Raw genomic sequence first — 17,820 nt, 5'->3', positions numbered from 1 at the left:
AATGCCTGTTTACTGCCCTTCCGCAGATGTCTGGCATCCGCGGCAGTTCTGATGTACTGCGCGCCTGCGCAGTACATCAGAGCTATGGGCAAAAGGAACGGAGAAAGCAAGATCTCCGTTGCTTTTTACTTTTTGCTATGTTAAATGGGTTTAACATAGCGAGACAGTTTTAAAATAAGCAACGGAGATGTCCGTTGCTTATTTTAAAGCTGTCTCGCTATGTTAAACCCATTTAACATAGCGAGACAGTGTTTTAAAAGTAGAGTTATACTAATGGAAAACCTTTTTCCATTAGTATAACTCGATTTACAATGTGCACGCTGGCCAATCAGCGTGCACGTTTTGGGGGGGGGGGTCATGGTATAATATGTGTGTGTGTGCATGTATGTGTATGGCAAAAGCAACAGGGAGAGAATATTGTGTGATGATAAACTTAGAGCTGAGCCTGGAAAGCAGATTCCTGCTGATATTTCTAATATGATTGTTGCCTTGTTCTGTTGTAGTCACTGTACCACACATACTTTTTAAGGACATTCATTCATAAGAAGCAGTTCATTTGTAGAGGATTGCATTGCAGCCGTTTATACTTGGTAGATAACCATTGTAACGGGAATACAAGGTTAATTTGTTGTAAATTATGAAAGTAGGGCTTAATATATGCAATGTGAATTTTTGAAGAAAAAACAAAAAACACTGTGTAGCTATTTAAAACAATGCAGCCTGTTTACCTGTGTGTGCCATTAGTTTTACAGCAGGGTGATAAGTCTGTTTTAGAATGTGTAAAACTACTGAAACATTGAGTTGATCTTGTTATCTCTCATTTTCCTCTTTGAAGGCAAAATGACAAATCCAGACCTGGTAAAGTATGGCTTAGCTGATGTGGTAGAAAATCCTGGCATCATTACAGACATTGGAATGAAAGCAGTGAATGAAGTCTTTTCTTGCATCAAGTACTTGGTGATTTACAACTGTCCTCATTTGCACAATCCACACAGCTGGATTACGGGTAAAGTATATTATTGTTTCTGGTTGTGGCTTTCTGTACTGGCTTCATAATTTTTTAGAATATCTGCTTTTTTACTTAGTTTCAAATGTTTTGAAGAGTATATTAGGCTGGGATCAGCTCATAACCATGTGTTCTTAGTAGACTGATTTTGAATGAAAAGAATTGCAGTGAATGTTAAAAGAACATTTGATAGGTTAAGAAATTTTAACGTGGCATTAGCTTGAAAAAGGTGTAATTGTAAGCTTGTCAGTGGCACATTGTGCTGAGTGTTTGTTGAGACAGAGAAAAAACTTGTTGAGAAAGCAAGTTTTGCAGAACACCCTTTTAAATGAATTCTGTTAAAGAACAGTCAGGATTTAATTGAATAACAGAGAAGAGTAACATAGTATGTCAGAGGGTAGTTTCACTTACATCTCATGTAACAGTTTGACTATTGCAATAAAATTTAGCAGCAAGCACTATATGTCATCTTGTTGACAGTAAAGTGGAAGGCAATAAGATTAATTCCCCAGGTAAGAGGCTGTGATGTATATAATGGTATTTCAGGTATTAGTACACTGCCTATGGATTTCAGGATTGTAGGCTACGTTTACTGTGTTAGAATTAGATGTTTTCTTAACAAACTGAGACTTACTTGAGCAGTCATTAAAGTACCTGTTTTCATCCTCATCTCTTGAGGGCAATTTTTTTCAACATCTTTATTGAATTATCACTTGTGACATAGGCAAACTTAATTTTATAAAAGTAGTCAAACCATATTAACAGGTTCACATATTTTGGGTCATTTCCTGCCTTTTCCAGCCCCTTGCTATAAAGCACGCTTTGGCGGGCTTTTCTGGCAATAGAGAACTCAGCATAGCTCCTCGTGGTCCCCTGCAGAGTTCCTAGAGCAGCAGAGAGCAGAAAAAGCGACTTTCCTGATTCTAAGTATTTTTTAAACATTTTTATTGCTTTTTTCGACCTTTTGTGCATTTCGACCACTGTTTCTACCTATATTATTGTGATATCACCTGTTTTCTCTGTTTTTCTGAGCTTAATTTGTTGACTGCACTTCTTAGCTTAAGTTTTGCTTATAAGTTAACCTACAGGCTAATACACTCAAGTGTACTAGCCTTTGATAGCATTTAGTCGAAAAAACAAGCATTTACTGTATTTTCTGTCTGTGTGTGTAAAAAAAAAACTTGAAAAAAACAAAAAAATACTTCTGCTTTCCTAACTTTCCTAGCTAGTTGTTCCAGTGATCAGATTTTGCTGATCCCTGGGCTTTGTATTTGGTTCCTGTGTTCCTCCATTTTCTTGTGTGGCCAGAGGGAAGTTTCTTTACTCACCAGTGAGAATGGGGAGTACTGAGCTGCCTGTTTGTCCTCAGAGGAGTGGTTAAAGACAGTAACTGGTAATTCATTGGCCATTTTGGGTCATTTCCTGCCTTTTCCAGCCCCCTGCTATAAAGCACGCTTTAGCGCGGAGTTGCCAAAGGAGCACACAAGAGCAGCGGCGGTTAATCAAGGTTAATCTATTCGGGCTACCTAAAGTCCACTCTTCAAATTTTCCCTTAAAACAGCCTTCCTTGAACTGTACCGCTGATCAAACCAGCGTATTCTATATCTAAAAAGTTCAGCTCTACTTGATTCCAAAGTAGACTATTCTCTATCTGTAAAGCCTAGCACTTGCTCCTAAAGTACTTTTTTTTACTTTGATATAGCACTTTTATTATACATAGTACCCCACCAGCCTAAAACCCCTTTCTCGATCACCCACACCCCCCCGGAGTCTTTCTAAAAGTTTTTGTCTATTCCTTCTAGCATGTCGAGGGATCAGTTGCTAGTGTCCTCTCCTGCTCAGCTGGTGAATCTGGGAATATTGAGGCAATGTTACAATTGCCTCATGTACACAGACAACCCTCTCCTTCTCCCACAAAACACAAATACATGCGAGAGATGCAACTGTACAGCCAAACTGGAGGCTGAGCTAACTCAACATAGGACTGGCAAGACCAGACAGGAGGAGAAGGTAACCACACACACCACAAACCCAGTCTCACATAGTACTGTCACAACTTCAAATCATACACATAAACACACAAAGACATACTCGGAGGCTCTGATCAAAAATCTACCAAAACAGCAGAGGCCACCAAAGCAGACACCCAAACAACTGCCACCTCAGGACACAACACATGCAACACATAGACCACATAGTCAGTGTGCCAAACAGTCACAGCCCTTAAGGCCAAACACAATGCCAGACACACTCGTCATTGGTGACTCTATAGTCAGACACACCGACGTCCCGCTCACCAGATTGAGTAAGGAGAAGGTCACAGTAAGCTGCCTGTCAGGCTCTAGAATCCGCCACATAACGCAAGCACTCAGGTCTCTCAACAGCAGGTACAAGTATGACTCAGTCATTGTCCATGCTGGTGTGAACGACCTGAGACGTACCTCACTGGACTACATGAGAAGAGACATAGAGGAGCTCTCTGATTATGTAGCCCAGGCAGGTATGACCCTGACCTTGAGCAGTATCCTACCTTCACCAAGAATGATGCCACAATACAGAGATAAGATGATCAGCTTTAATAATTGGCTTAAACTCTGGTGTCATTCAAAGGGGATCCAATGTCTGTCTGCCTGGGATGACATGCTGGACAAGCCACGCTGCTTAGCAAGGGACGGCTTGCACCTGTCACCCCTGGGCTTCCGGATATTGGCAAAGGCTCTTGCCACCCCCATAGTGCCTTTTTTAGGCAAGGCTCAAATTCTAAACCTACCACCCTAGAACACAAAAAAAGAAAACAACTAAGGGTAATGCTGCTCAATGCCAGAAGTCTCAACCTCAAGATGCACGCACTCGAGGCCCTTCTCAGTATGGAGAACATCGATGTCTGTGCTGTGACTGAAACCTGGTTCAAGGCTCCTGAGAGCACCCCGGCACTATCAGGTTTTACCTCATATTATGCGTTACGGCCCCAAAATCCGGACACCACCAAGAAAGGAGGGGGGTGTCCATATTCATCAAGGACACCCACACCTCAAGGTTGGTGGCAACGCACGATGCATCGGAGACCATCCAGGTGCAATTAACCATAGGCAAGACTGCTCTGCAATTTGTAGCATGTTACAGGCCACCCTCTCAAACCCAGGAAACTCACATAGCTTTCCTGAAAATACTGGAGGGGATAAATGTATCTCCAAACACCATCATACTAGGTGACTTCAACTACCCGAATATAGACTGGGATCACTACTCAAGCCCCAACACTCTAGCCCAAAGGTTCCTAGAGTTCATAAACTCAAATGCCATGGAACAACTAGTCACCATCCCACAAGAGGTGAAAACATACTTGATCTCATCATCACGAACATGGGGTCATAATGTTCAACACCGGAAGTATACCCCTCACTGGTGAGATCAGATCATAAACTAATCTCACTGGAAGTCCACATCCCGCCCCCACCTGAGATAAAAAAGACCACAGTGAAGAACTACTCAAAAGCAGACTTCACACTTCTAAAGACTAGTGTGGTATCTTTTAAGGCCCCCGAGCCCACGGAAACCATTACTCAAGCCGCTGAATCACTTACAAATGCCTTCTACCAGCACCTACAGGACTGCATGGATCAGGCAATCCCAAGCAAAACAAAGACTCTTTATACCAAAGGCAAGCGTCCAGTCTGGTGGACCCCAGCCATAAACAAGCTCTACAACAAAAGGAGGAAGCTACTACAAGATAGAGCAAAATCCCTAAAAGGTAAGACACCTTTGATCATTATAAGTAAAAAACTACGATCTCTCATAAAATCATCCAAGGCAAATTTTGAGAGAAAAATCGCTAAGGACTCAAAAGACAATCATAAGGCCTTTTTTAGCTATGTCAGAAACCTGGGAGGAAACTCCCAGATATGCTCAGAATTAGTTCAAAATGATGTAAAAATCACTGAACCTACAGACATTGCCAACATACTGGCTGACAGGTTCAGTGCAAACTTCTCCCCTCCCCAAAGGAGAGATATCTATACCAGAGGATTGTAGCCCCCCAAACATCTCTAACACTCAGGTGAGAACTGCTCTCTCCAAGGCGAAAAACACAGCATCCATGGGACCAGATGGTGTCCCCGATTGTGTGCTCCGCAAACTCAATGAGGAATTAAACCCACAGTTAGGACAGCTGTTTAATCTTAGCCTCACCTCAGGATATGTACCCAAGGAGTGGCGTACGGCAACTGTGGTCCCACTTCACAAAGGCGGTGCCTCCACCGACCCTGGAAATTACCGTCCCATCAGCTTGACAAGCCTGATCTGCAAAGCTATGGAGAGGATCATAATGGAACAAATAAATAAAGACATAGGGGACTTGCAGACTTTGGATCAAACCCAGTTTGGCTTTGTCAAGGGCAGATCATGCCTTTTAAACTTGGTTGACTTTTTCGAAACAGTCACCAAGGCCATTGATGAGGGAAAGGCAGTCCACACAGCCTACCTCGACCTGGCAAAGGCTTTTGACACAATACCCCACTCAGGTATCATTGAAAAACTCATCAGCTTAAATGTAAACCCATACGTCACAAGATGGGTAGCAAACTGGCTAAGTGACAGAACCCACAGGGTCAGAGTAGCTGGCGCCATGTCAGACTCAAAGCCTGTCACAAGTGGTGTCCCACAAGGCTCAGTCCTGGGCCCACTCTTGTTCGGCATCTACTTTTCAGAAGTACAAGCAGACACAGGAGGGTTATGGCTGACAAAATTTGCAGATGACTGCAAACTGGGTGCAATAGTCGAGAACACATCTGACACAGATACCCTTCAGAAGGGTCTCATAGAAACGGATAACTGGTGCCAGAGCCATGGACTAAAGTTAAACGCCAAAAAATGCATAGTCATACCCTTCGGGAAAAACAAGGTTACCCCTAGCTACCATATAGGTGGCAATCCACTGAGCACAGAAGAGGTTATCAGGGATCTGGGGACCCAGGTTGACAGTAACCTTTCGTTTGACACTCACGTTGCCAAAGTAGTTAGGAAGACCTTCTACATTGCCCACCTGATCATGAAGGGATTCACATCTAGATCAAGGGAGGTCATCGTCCCCCTGTACTCATCACTCATCTGACCAATGATTGAGTACAATGCCCCATACGGAATGTATCTGACCCGACACCTGCAGCAACTGGAAAGGCCCCAAAAGTTCCTCACCAAAAGGATAAAGGGTCTCAAAAATATGTGTTATGCTGCCCGACTGAAGGAACTCCAGCTCTATTCAGTCGCTTACCGTCTGCTCAGAGGTGACCTTTGCCTGACATACAAGGCCATGTCCAACCCAGAATTGATGAACATGCTTCACCTCAAAAAATCTAGATCCCTCAGAACTACAAGGGCCGGAGACTTAAACCTTGACACGGTTATTAATAGGACGTGCTGGAGGGACAGATTCATCACCCAAAGACTCCCTATGCTGTGGAACAAAATCCCGGTACACGTGAGGCAGAGCACCTCGCTGGCCTTATTCAAGAGAAATCTTGACCAATGGATGGGAGATCGCAGATATACCCCAGGGATTACCTCAGTGTCACTGCTTGAAAGAGGCACAGCAAAATAATGGGCATAGTATCCTTCAAACTAAGGGGTGGCGAAAGCCACAAAACTCTGGGCTAGGCTTATAAATGCCCTTGGGCAGATAGCCTAGTATGAACCTATGAACAAATGTTATATATCACATATATCATTGTGTCATATAATCAAAGCAACACTACATAAACTGTTCATTTCCTGCCTTCTCTTAAACCTCATTCCTCCTCCAAAGCATTTATTTATTTAACATTTGTTTACCAGGAAGGTCTGACTGGGACACAGCCTATTTTCAGAGGAGGCCCGGGGAGAAATGCTCCAGATGCATTTGTTTGGAATGTGGGAGGAAACCAGAGCATCTGGAGGAAGCCCACGCAAACGCAGGAAGGAGATGCAGACTCCGCACAGAAGGCATTGCATTCCAGCCGAGAATTTAACTGGAGAAACTCTAAATTATTTGGAGTCTGCTTGCCATGTAAAACTATCAATGCAAACACTTCCAGGCAAAAATCCTAAATCCTCTAGATTTTGTTGTATATTAGGGAACCATACATATGTCGTCCCATTGTTTCTTTGTGAATTGCATATCTTATTTTTCCTGAACTTTTCTGATTGATTCCTATAGTTATTATACATTATTTTATATGCCCTGTTTATTATCCCTTTTTAACAGCGGTTTCTCTTCTAGATTCAGTTAACTCAACTAGTGCAGGCCTTTCCCTTAGGATTCCCCTATCACGTTCTCTTTATCTATACTCTGATGTCAATCCCTGCTAGGAAAGGCAGTCACTAGCCTGCAATCAAAATGTCTTCTTGGCCTCTTCCCATTCTGTTACTATTTCCTCTCTAATTATTTGTTCCTAACACCTTGGCTCCTTTTCCAGTTTCATCCAGTAAATTTTAACCCCCCACTTGTCTATTCTCTGTACCCATAATTGCAGTTATCCCTGTTGGTAGAATCTTCTTTCTCCCTTCCTGTGTTGGCTTGGAACCACTACTAAATCCCAAAAACCCAAACTACCAATTACCCGAAACACTAAAAACATCAAAACTGCGAAATTCAAACTACTGAAAACTACACTCAACATACACCACAGACATACACATACACACACTGTCCTCTAGAACACAAACCTAAACTACAGACAAGCAGGGGGGGCAAGCCCCCCTGCATCCCCACACTTCCCCTACTTAAATATTCTAACTCCAAGGTCGCATTACATACACAAACACACGAAACACCACCACACACCCCTTCATACACACGCATCACAGACACAACACACACTTACACACTAAACCCTAACCAACACATTTAAACATAGATACTTACCTGACCTTCCACCGTACCGCAACACCAGAAGTGCGAATGTCGAGATTTTGAAATTCACTCTTCTGGTCTTTCAGTAGTTAGGGGTTTTGGCTATATATAGTCTCAAAAGTTTGAAATTCGGTATTTTAAACTTTTGAAATTATGTAGTGATCCCATTGGCTTACATCTTAGTATACTTTCTGCTACTTCATAAATATAGCATTGTGTATGACGTTTACTCTCCTTAAGGTTCTGCATCCAAAGTCCTATTCTTTCCTTATTTCTTGAATTATCCCCCTGATTCATCAGCATACCTTTCCACTTTGAATTTGCATTATGTATATATGCCTTAACTGTTTAGCTGTAAAATATCCCTTCAAATCAGGTAATCCTAAACCTCCTTGTTTCATAGAGTCATAGATTATTACTAGGCTAACAACCCAAGTGGCCTTTCTAAATCTAGTCAAGTTGTCCTGAAGGAATAATGGTGCCCAGTATGTAAATAGGACATGAGGGTCAGGTGTTTAGAAGCTCCCTCTGTCCATAAAGGACATGGGTACAGGGCCCGGTGTAAATTTCCTGTTCCCCATCCACTAGTCTAGATTGTGCTTAAATTAGTTAATAGACAAACTCAGCTTCACATGGATGGGAAGCCTGTTTCATAGGATGGGCAGTCTCTGGGTCTCAGCATGTTCTGTTTAAGTCACCGACAAAATTCAGGTCCATAGACTTTGTATTTCTGGTACTGTTTGACTTATGATTATGTAAGAGATCCATAAGTTTGGGGTTTGTGGATGTCTGGTAAGCCAGGTATAGATCACCTCTTCACAATCTATAGGAGAGTGCGTAAAGGGAAAGAGTTTTAAGGCACTGTGTGTAAGGCAGATTTGGTATGCCTTGCATCCTTTTTGTAAGGAACCTTTGAGGTCGCTCTAGTTGGTGCATATGCCTGATCAGGTACATACCAAAGGGATAATTGTACTCTATGACTAGTCTGATAAGGGCAGAGTATAGTGGGATAATGACATCTTTGGACCTGGATGCCATGCCCTTACTTATAAATTGTGCAGTATAAAAGGATTTCCACACCACTTCTCCAAGTTGTTGTCAAGGGCAAGGCTACTGTCTGTGTGCATACTCTGATCCTTAACCACTTGGTCAACTGTTAGGGATGTATGATCAACATGGGAATTAGCTGGAATGGTTGACTTACCAAAGGGTCCAGTTATACTTTTCTTAGCATTGTGTTTTAAGATCATTGCTTTGGTACCATTTGTTAGTCAGAGATAGGCCTACTTGAAGAATGGTAGTGTCTGCAGGGGAGACTATAATAACTCCCAGCTTGCAATCATCTGCAGACTTAGCCGTAAACCTTTACCATTTCCTTCCACCTCAGTGAAATGGATGCCAAAAAGGAGCAGGCCCAGTACTGAGCCTTAGGGGACTCCACTAGTCACTGGCCTCTTGGTGGAGGTTGCTTCACTTGTTTTGACCCCCTGAGTCTTATAGCTAGTTGGCTATCCATAGGTTCATAGGTTGGTATTAGGCTATTGGCCCTAGGGCCTATACAAGCGTAGCCAAACAATTCTCCGGATATTTCTTCCCTGGCCCCCTGTCTAGCAAGGCGACTGACATGATCCCCGGGGTAAATTTCCTATCTCCCATCCAGTCATCAAGATTCCTTTTGAAAAGGTCCAAGGAGGCGCTCTGTTTGACATGTATGGGCAGTCTATTCCAGAGTATGGGGTGTCTCTGGGTTAGGAACCTATCCCCCCAGCATGTTTTATTCATTGTGATGACAAGGTTTAGATCCCTGGAGCGTGTGGCTCTGAGGGATTGGGATTTCTTTAAGTGGGGCATGTCCAACAGCTCAGGGTTTGACATGGCCTTCTATGTTAAGCAGAGATCGTCTCTGAGTAGACGATATGCCACATATTATAGCTGGAGTTTTTTTTTTAGATGGTCAGCATAGGGCATCTGCTTTAGGCCTGTGATTCTTTTAGTAAGGCATTTCTGAGGCCTTTCCAGATGTTGCAGATGTCTTGAGAGGTACATACCAAACGGGGCATTGTACTCTATAGTGGGTCTAATGAGGGATGAGTACAGTGGGACAATGACCTCCTTTTTTCTGGATGAAAAGCCTTTAGTGATGAGGTGTGCCACATAGAAGGATTTCCTGACTGTTGTGGCGATGTCGTTATCGAAGTTGAGACCACTGTCCACCTGTGTCCCTAAGTCTCTCATCACACTTTCAGTGTTTAGTGTACTGCCACCTATGTGGTAATTCATGGGTACATGTTTTTTCCCAAAGGGGATAATTATGCATTTCTTGGCATTAAACTTGAGCCCATGGCTCTGGCACCAACCATCTGTTTCTGTAAGACCCTTTTGTAGAATATCCACATAATTTGGGCATTCAGTAATGGCTCCCAGTTTGCAGTCATCTGCAAACTTTGTTATCCAGAGTCCCTTAGTGTTGGCCTGTACTTCAGAGAAGTAGATGCCAAACAAGAGTGTTCCCAGGACTGAACCCTGAGGTACTCCACTTGTCACTTGTCTGGAGCTGGATTTGGAGTCAGCTACTTTTATAGTCTGGGTTCTGTCAGTAAGCCAGTTGGCAACCCATCGAGTGAAGTAGGGATTTATGTCCAGCTTAGTAAGTTTATCTATGATTCCAGAGTGGGGGATGGTGTTGATGGCCTTGGCAAGGTCCAGATAGGCTGTATGGACCGCCTTACCCTCGTCCACAGCTCTGGAGACTGATTCGAAAAAGTCAGTCAGGTGCAGGAGACAAGCTCGGCCCTTCACGAACCCAAACTGGGTGGGGTCCAGTGTTTGAAGGTTGCCAGTGTCTTTGTTTATAAGTTCCATGATAATGCGTTCCATGCCCTTGCAGGTCAGGCTCGTCAGACTGATGGGACGGTAGTTCCCGGGATCCAAGGTGGATCCCCCCTTGTGGAGTGGGATAACTGTAGCTGTGCGCCACTCAGTGGGCACGAATCCTGAGGGTGAGGCTGTGATTAAACATGACACTTAAGTGAAGTGCCAGTTCATTTTGTAGTTCATGTAGTACACAGCCCGGGATGTCATCTGGTTTCATGGATGCTGTATTCTTAGCTTTGGAGAGTGCAGTTTCTACCTGTGTGGCCGTGATTACTGAAATTTTGCAATCTTTTGGTATTGAGATGGGCCCTTTAGGGGGGTGAAGTTAGCACTAAATCGATCTGCCAGGATATTGGCAATACCCTTGGGATCAGTATATTTAATGCCATTCTGTTGTAGCTCAGAGCAAATCTGAGCATTGCCATTTAGATTCTTGATATAACTATAGAATGCCTTGTGGTTATAAGAGTTTATACCGAATTTAGATAGCTTGTGTATAATGCCTGTGTCAGTATTATATCAAAAACTTTGGCCAAGTTGTGGTAAGCTGTTGTGCACAGTCTTGCCTTCATCTCTTGCTTTAGTGACCATCACAAAGAAGTCCACCAGATTTAAGAGATATGACTTTTCTTTAACAAAGCTGAACTGTGATGGTTCCAGCATTAGCAGATTACATGTGTCCTCATTTATCATGTCCACGATGATTCTTTCTTTGGCCTTACATATGAGGCTGGGTCCTTTAGTAATCCGAATTAGTGATTGGGACCCCCTTTGTGCAGGGGAATGATTGTAGCCATCTTATAATCTTTGGGAAGAAAAACTGACTGTAGGCTGCATTTGAAAAGTGATTCAAGTGGACCAGAGAGGTCATATTTTATGGTATTTTATAAGCATTTTGGGATGTTATCAGGGCCTATAGATGCAGTGATTTTAGTCTTGGAAAACGCATTGAAGACCTGTCCCCTCATAATGGTTGCGGGCATTGTGGTAAGTGGTTTTTCCAAAGGATTGTCAGTGGGGGAGTGGGAGGGAGAAATTTGAGCTGAATCTATCAACCAAAAGGTTGTCAGTGGACTCAAGTTCAGTTTGGGTGATATGATTTATGGTAAGTTCTGCACATTGTTGCATATTTCCCTTCAGGTTTCTGACAAGCTGTAGAAACCTTTGTGGTCGTCCTTTATCTGAGAAGCTGTTTTTCCTTCAAATTTAGCTTTTAAAGTATTAATTAACTCTCTTAGCTGCCTGTTTAAAGTGGTAAGGGTTTTTTAGTTTGTTCCTCCCACTCTTGACCAATATTTATTTTTCTTTTGTTGTATAACCTATTGATATTGTGAGTCCACCAGGGTGGCTTGTCTTTTGAGATTGTCTTATTCTTAATGCAAGTGGCACAGGTCTCTCTATACAGCTACCAGTGTTGTCTGTACAGGGATTTTGTAAATAGCTCAGCATATGCTATGGTGTTTACTGGGTTTGGGGGTGCTTGGAATTTAGCCAAGGTGTTGCTTAGTAGAGAGAGGTTAGCTTTGGAATAGTTTCTAAAGGTTTTTGGTTTTGCTGGGTCCCTGGGTTTAATTTTTATTTCAAGCTGTACTGCATTATAGTCAGATCTGACATGTGAGGGCATTACATTGGGTGAGGAATATTGTTCCTGCATGTTTGAGTACAAGGTTAAGGATGTTTATACACCTGGTAGGAGAATGGACCAGCTGTTTCAGGATTTTGGTATTAATGGAGTTTAGGAATGCTGGGCTTGGGCAGTAGAAGTGGTGTATGATTCCCAGTCTATAGTGGAGTAGTTGAGATCCCCCATGAAGGTCATTTTGGGTTGATTGGTGAGGGAGTCTAGTACATTGAAATAGGTAGTATGGGTCCCTGGGACATGGAGGGGGACCTTTAGGTTGCAGGGTTATGGTACCAGACCCTTTTTATGGTGAGATGCACATATATGAGTTCCAGTGGGTCATATGCTTTAATTAGCCTGGATGTGAGCTTGCTTTTATTATAGACTGAGACTCCTCCACCTTTAGTTCCCTCCTTTGCAGTAGCTGGTCTAAAGGTGTGAAAGGCATTATAAACTTGCAGTGCTGAAGTGCACTTCGTGACTTTAAATCATGTCTGTGTTACTACACAGATGTTTACACTCTGCAGTGAGAGGGAAGGCTTGCAGGGAGTGAAGTTTCTTGTTGAGACGTCTAGCATTAAGCAGTACTACCTTCAGATATTCCTTCTTAGGTTCAATAAAGTCGGGAGGTTTGCGAGTTTGGCTTATCCTAAAAAGGCACAATGGGGGTAGAAAAAGTCTATGCAATATCCTAAAGCCTATAGAGGTTGAGTGCAGACCATTCCTGGCAAAGCTGTGTGGTCTGTCAACCATGTCCTCCCAGGCCATCAAATATTGTTCCCTCTTAGATTGACACCAGAAGCTAAGCCAGTTGTTAAAATCAATCATTTTCTGTTGCTAAAGTGGCATCATCCTTGAAGAAGATAGAATGCTGTTCAGTACTAGGCTCATATCTGTCTGCAACACATAATCAGCCAACTTGATCACGTTCTGTTGGGAGGATCGACTTTTCCCACTTGACTCTTGCCCTTTTCCACTCCCAAATAAAATTCTTCAACTCTTTATTAATTATTACATAGAACTTCTCTGGTTGATAAAACTATGTCTGACCTGTGTATAAAATTAAAGGGACTAAAAACATTTTACTGCTTGTATCATGCTATCCAAACACATAGGCAAGAGCTTCCAATTCCTCAGTTGTTTTTAGTCTCTTCCCACATATCCTTAGCTGCCATAACAGAATCCTTTTTAATCCATATTCCTAAATATTTCATTTTATCATGTCCCCATAAATATGGGTATTGCTGAACCATTTTATGTGTGAGTACATAGTTTATAGCAATAACCTTTGATCTGATGATGATCTCATTTTATCTTCAACCTGAGGGACCCGGATCCAGCCACAGATCTGACTTGGCTGCATATTTCAGCTTTAGATCCAAGCTCCAACCTCCTCCCCTACCCACAATGTCCCTGTCTCCTTCCTCCCCTCAGATCTCGTTTGTCACTTGTTCAAACAGCAGCGTGATCCTTCAACTCCTTGTGTGTGTGTGCCTGACTTGTTTCCTATAGCCATGGCTGAGACCCCCAAGCCAGGATTTAGGAAATGTGCAGTTTGTGTGGCCATAAACTACCCCCTTTAGATGGTCACACTCTGTGCATAGTATGCCTGAGTGTTCCACACCCGGACACCTCCTGCTCAGTCTGTGTGGGCTTCAACCCCCGCACATTGATCGACAGGAGGAATAAGCTAATTCTAAAAGGCCTCCTTCCCCTTTCTGAGGTCTCTGCTTCATCCTCCTCCACCCCGGCCTCTGGGACTCAAGCTCATTCCAAGAAGACTGGGGACGAAAAGAAACACCACCATAAGGAGCAGGAGTGGCCTCGAAAGTGGTCCCCCGACCACGCTTTTTTGACCTAGCCCCTGGCTAAATCCCGCCCGGATCCGAGCCCACATTCCCCTCTGCTCCGGTCAACTCGCTTATCGCTGGACCCATAGGTCACTCAGGCCCGATCTCCCTTCTTGGCCTCTCCCCGGTACTACTCCAGGCCCAGGTCTGTGGCCTCTTCCATCCAGTCCTCTCAGAGTCTGATGGAAGCCAAAGTGGATAGGATGATGCAGAAAGTCGTCCGAGCCCAGATTCAGTTGGGAAGTCAGGTCTGCTCTGTCCCCCCTCCAGGGACAGGGGTATACAGTCCTCCTCCTTACTGATTTCTCCTTCTCTGATGTGACCCCCAGTTTTGGAGTTGTTGGTTCCGTGGCTCCCTAGTGTCGATGAGTAGGCACCGATGGTTCCAGGTACCTCAACGCCAACCATTGCCCTATGTGGATCGACCCCATGTTCGGAGCCGCAACTTTCTGGGCATTGGCTCCAGGGGGATAGCATCGACTTTGAGGTCTTTGAAGTCGTCTCTTCTTCTCGGAGTTTCAGCACCAGAAGGCTTGCATCGGTGCATGGGGTGGCAGTCACCTTCTGTTTCGATGTGATAGAGAGGGTCCTCTCGGCCCCTTCAAGATCCTTGACACTGTCATCCTCTGAGTCCATCCTGGCTCCCTCTCTTTCTGGGCTGGAGACCACCATCCTACCCCCTCAAAGACAGCTGATTGCCACTTTGCCTCAGGAGGCCCCAAGGTTTCCGAGACCTCCCTGGAATTTCCCTCCCAAGGAGCTCCCTCGGAAGCACCCGTGCTAGAGGAGGCACTTGGACTCCTCGCCGGAGTCCCTCACATAATATACCGACTTGGAGGAAGCAGAGGATTCTCCCTGATCGCCCCTCAAGGATGTCTCCTTTGGAGACATCATGGAAGTCCTGTGTCAGTGCGGTGGGTGGTTTACCCAGAAGCCCAATCCGGATGAGTTGGTATTCCTGGAGGTGTTTGGTACAGGACCCTCTACCTCCTTGGTGCCCCCTCCCACAGATCCACTTGTAGATCTGATTTCATCTAGGGCATGGAAGGAACCAGATACGGTTGAGCCCATCCCTAAGCGCCCGGACAAAGTACTCAGCGCCCCATCAGATAGAGGCAGCATTTGTCGAAGGAATCCCCAATCGATGCCATGATGGTTGTAGTGGCCACCAAAAAAGAGCCCGCACAGGAGAGCTCTATGGTCCATCCTCCAGACAGGGAGTCTCGGACCATGGACCATTTCAGGAAGCAGGCTTACACCTCAGCCACGTTTGCCTTACGTGTGCTAAACTTCTTGGCACATGTCATCAGACTACAGTGGGACCTGATCAAAGAAGTTGCTGAGTCTGTCTCAGGGTCCATGTCGGCAGAGGAGAAGAAGGTGTTCTCCTTCCGTATGGCCACCCTTACATCCATATTGAATACTTCCATGATGCTTCTATCACACCCTATGGAAGGTGCCTCTAGGGTGGCCAGGACAAGTGTTGTCATCAGTCGTCACATCCAGCTCCGGCTTTGTGCTTTGCCGGAGCCCTTCAAGGCATCATTTATGAACACTCCCTATGATGGTTCCATCCTGTTTGGTAAAACAGTTTGAGATACCTTAGCCCAGAGCAAGAAGGATGGGAAGATTTTGTCTGCCATAGGGATCTACTTCTCCACCCCACAACCATCCTTCTCTAGGAATCAGCTTGGGGTAAAGAAGATGTGGTTCCGGAAATCTCAAGGCTCTTACCAGGACACTTATGATTCACCTTCCCCCAGAAGCAGAGGGGGGTATGACAAACACCACTCCCATGGCAGAGGGAGACCAAGGAACCAAGGGTCTTGGGATCCATTCCTGGACAGACCCTCACAGCAGCCCTGAAAGGTTGCCCGACTGCTCATCTCTGGAGGCAGTCAGGGGATACATATATCTGCACCCAACAGCCTGGGAGTCAATAACAAACGATCACTGGGTTCTACAGATAATATCCAGAGGATACAAGATTCCTTTTCTTCAGCCCCCAATCCCTCCCAAACACCTCCTGGATGTTTCACCCGCGCAGCAGGAGCAGGCAGCTATAGAAATTTCCAGGCTGCTCAAAAACCGAGTCATCCAGCCCCACCCCACCAGACCAATCCAGATTAGGCATTTATTCCAAGTTCTTTTTGGTGCCAAAGAAAACAGGGGACTTAAGACCCATTTTGGACCTTTAAACCCTGAACATGTCGGTTGCCAAGACGAAATTCTGGATGATCACCCTTCGATCCATTCTGCCTTTCCTGCAGATAAATGACTGGATGTGCTCGGTGGACCTTCAAGATGCATGCCATCATATCAAGATGAACAGGTGATCTCGGAGGTTCCTCCACTTCCAACTGGGAGCCAATCGTTTTTAGTTCAGAGCCCTCCCCTTTGGGCTCACCACCGCCCCCTATGTGTTCAACAAAGTGATGGCGGTAGTGGCAGCTCACCTTGCGGCTGCAGGGGTTTCAGGTCTTCCCCTACCTGCACAATTGGCTCCTTTCTGCTTCCTCCAGGCTTTGACTAATTCAAACTAGGGATCTTCTCCTCCAGACCGCTGAATACCTGGGCATAACTATTAACCTCAACAAATCTCAGGCACCAGTGCAGGTTCTCGACTTCATAGGAGCCCAAATAGACACTACCCAGGGCAAGATGTTTCTGCCTCTGGACAGACTACTATTGCTCCAACGTCATGTGAGTTACATCTTTCAAGCTAAACTTCCCCCAGCAAATTCAGTTCTTTGGGTGTTGGGGTCCATGGCGGCCACGATCAGTTTCATTCTGACAGCACGCCTTCGTATGAGGGTTCTTCAGTGGCTCTTAGCAGTTCAGTGGTCCTTGCTAGACCTTCCCTTGTCTCATCCTGTTCGATTGTCACTTGTTTGCAAGGACCCCCTTCTTTGTTGGCTTTAATCCCTGGACCTCCTTCAGGGTTGTCAATTTGTTCTTCACTCCCCCATGATCACAGTGACCATGGATGCCTCCCTGCTTGGGTAGGGGGGCATTGCATGGGACGGACTGTCCAAGGCACAAGGTCTTCCCTGGAGACCAATCTACATATCAGTGTCCTGGAGATAAGGGTGGTACTTCTCATGTTGCAAGCACTACATGCCTATCTTCCTTGGGGACTATTGCCATACGGACGGACAATACGTCAGTAGTCTGGTACATCAACAAACGGGGGGGGGGGCAGATCTTATCCCCCTTTTTGCGAAGCCATGAGATTGTGGGAGTGGGCAATCTCTACCGGATGGTTTCTGGTGGCAATACACATTCCCGGGGGAGTCCAACATTCTAGCAGACAGGCTCAGTAGGTCTGTTCTGATGCCTTACAAGTGGTCTCTGAATCCTTCAGTAGCGGAACAGGTCTTTCTAAAGTGGGATCAGCCTTGCTGCGGTCTCTCTGCCTCTCCTTCCAATGCGAAGTGAAGCGTGTTTTTCGCTCAGAACCTGCCTCCAGGGGAGCCCCTTAGAGACACCCTAGTTCATGCTTGGCCCTCCGGTCTACTGTATGCTTACCCTCTGCTTCCTCTAATGTCCAAGTTCATTCAGAAAGCACGATAGCTGGGGAGCT

General features: G+C 44.9%; 1 protein-coding gene across 1 annotated transcript in view; it reads left to right on the top strand.

Moving 5' to 3' along the window:
- The window catches only part of FBXO38 (F-box protein 38), a 3,050,069-nt gene that overhangs the window by 1,313,126 nt on the left and 1,719,123 nt on the right, over nt 1–17,820 (top strand). Inside the window, exon 10 of the mRNA XM_044069370.1 lies at nt 836–1,006. Coding sequence (XP_043925305.1) covers nt 836–1,006 — 171 coding nt within the window. The remainder of the gene's footprint in view (nt 1–835; nt 1,007–17,820) is intronic.

The sequence above is a fragment of the Protopterus annectens genome, chromosome 4.part0 (genome assembly GCF_019279795.1).
Source record: "Protopterus annectens isolate FY-2018-M chromosome 4.part0, PAN1.0, whole genome shotgun sequence".
NCBI classification, from domain to species: domain Eukaryota; kingdom Metazoa; phylum Chordata; order Ceratodontiformes; family Protopteridae; genus Protopterus; species Protopterus annectens.
Note: the sequence above shows the minus strand (reverse complement) of the source record. Positions and strands in the feature narration are given on the sequence as shown.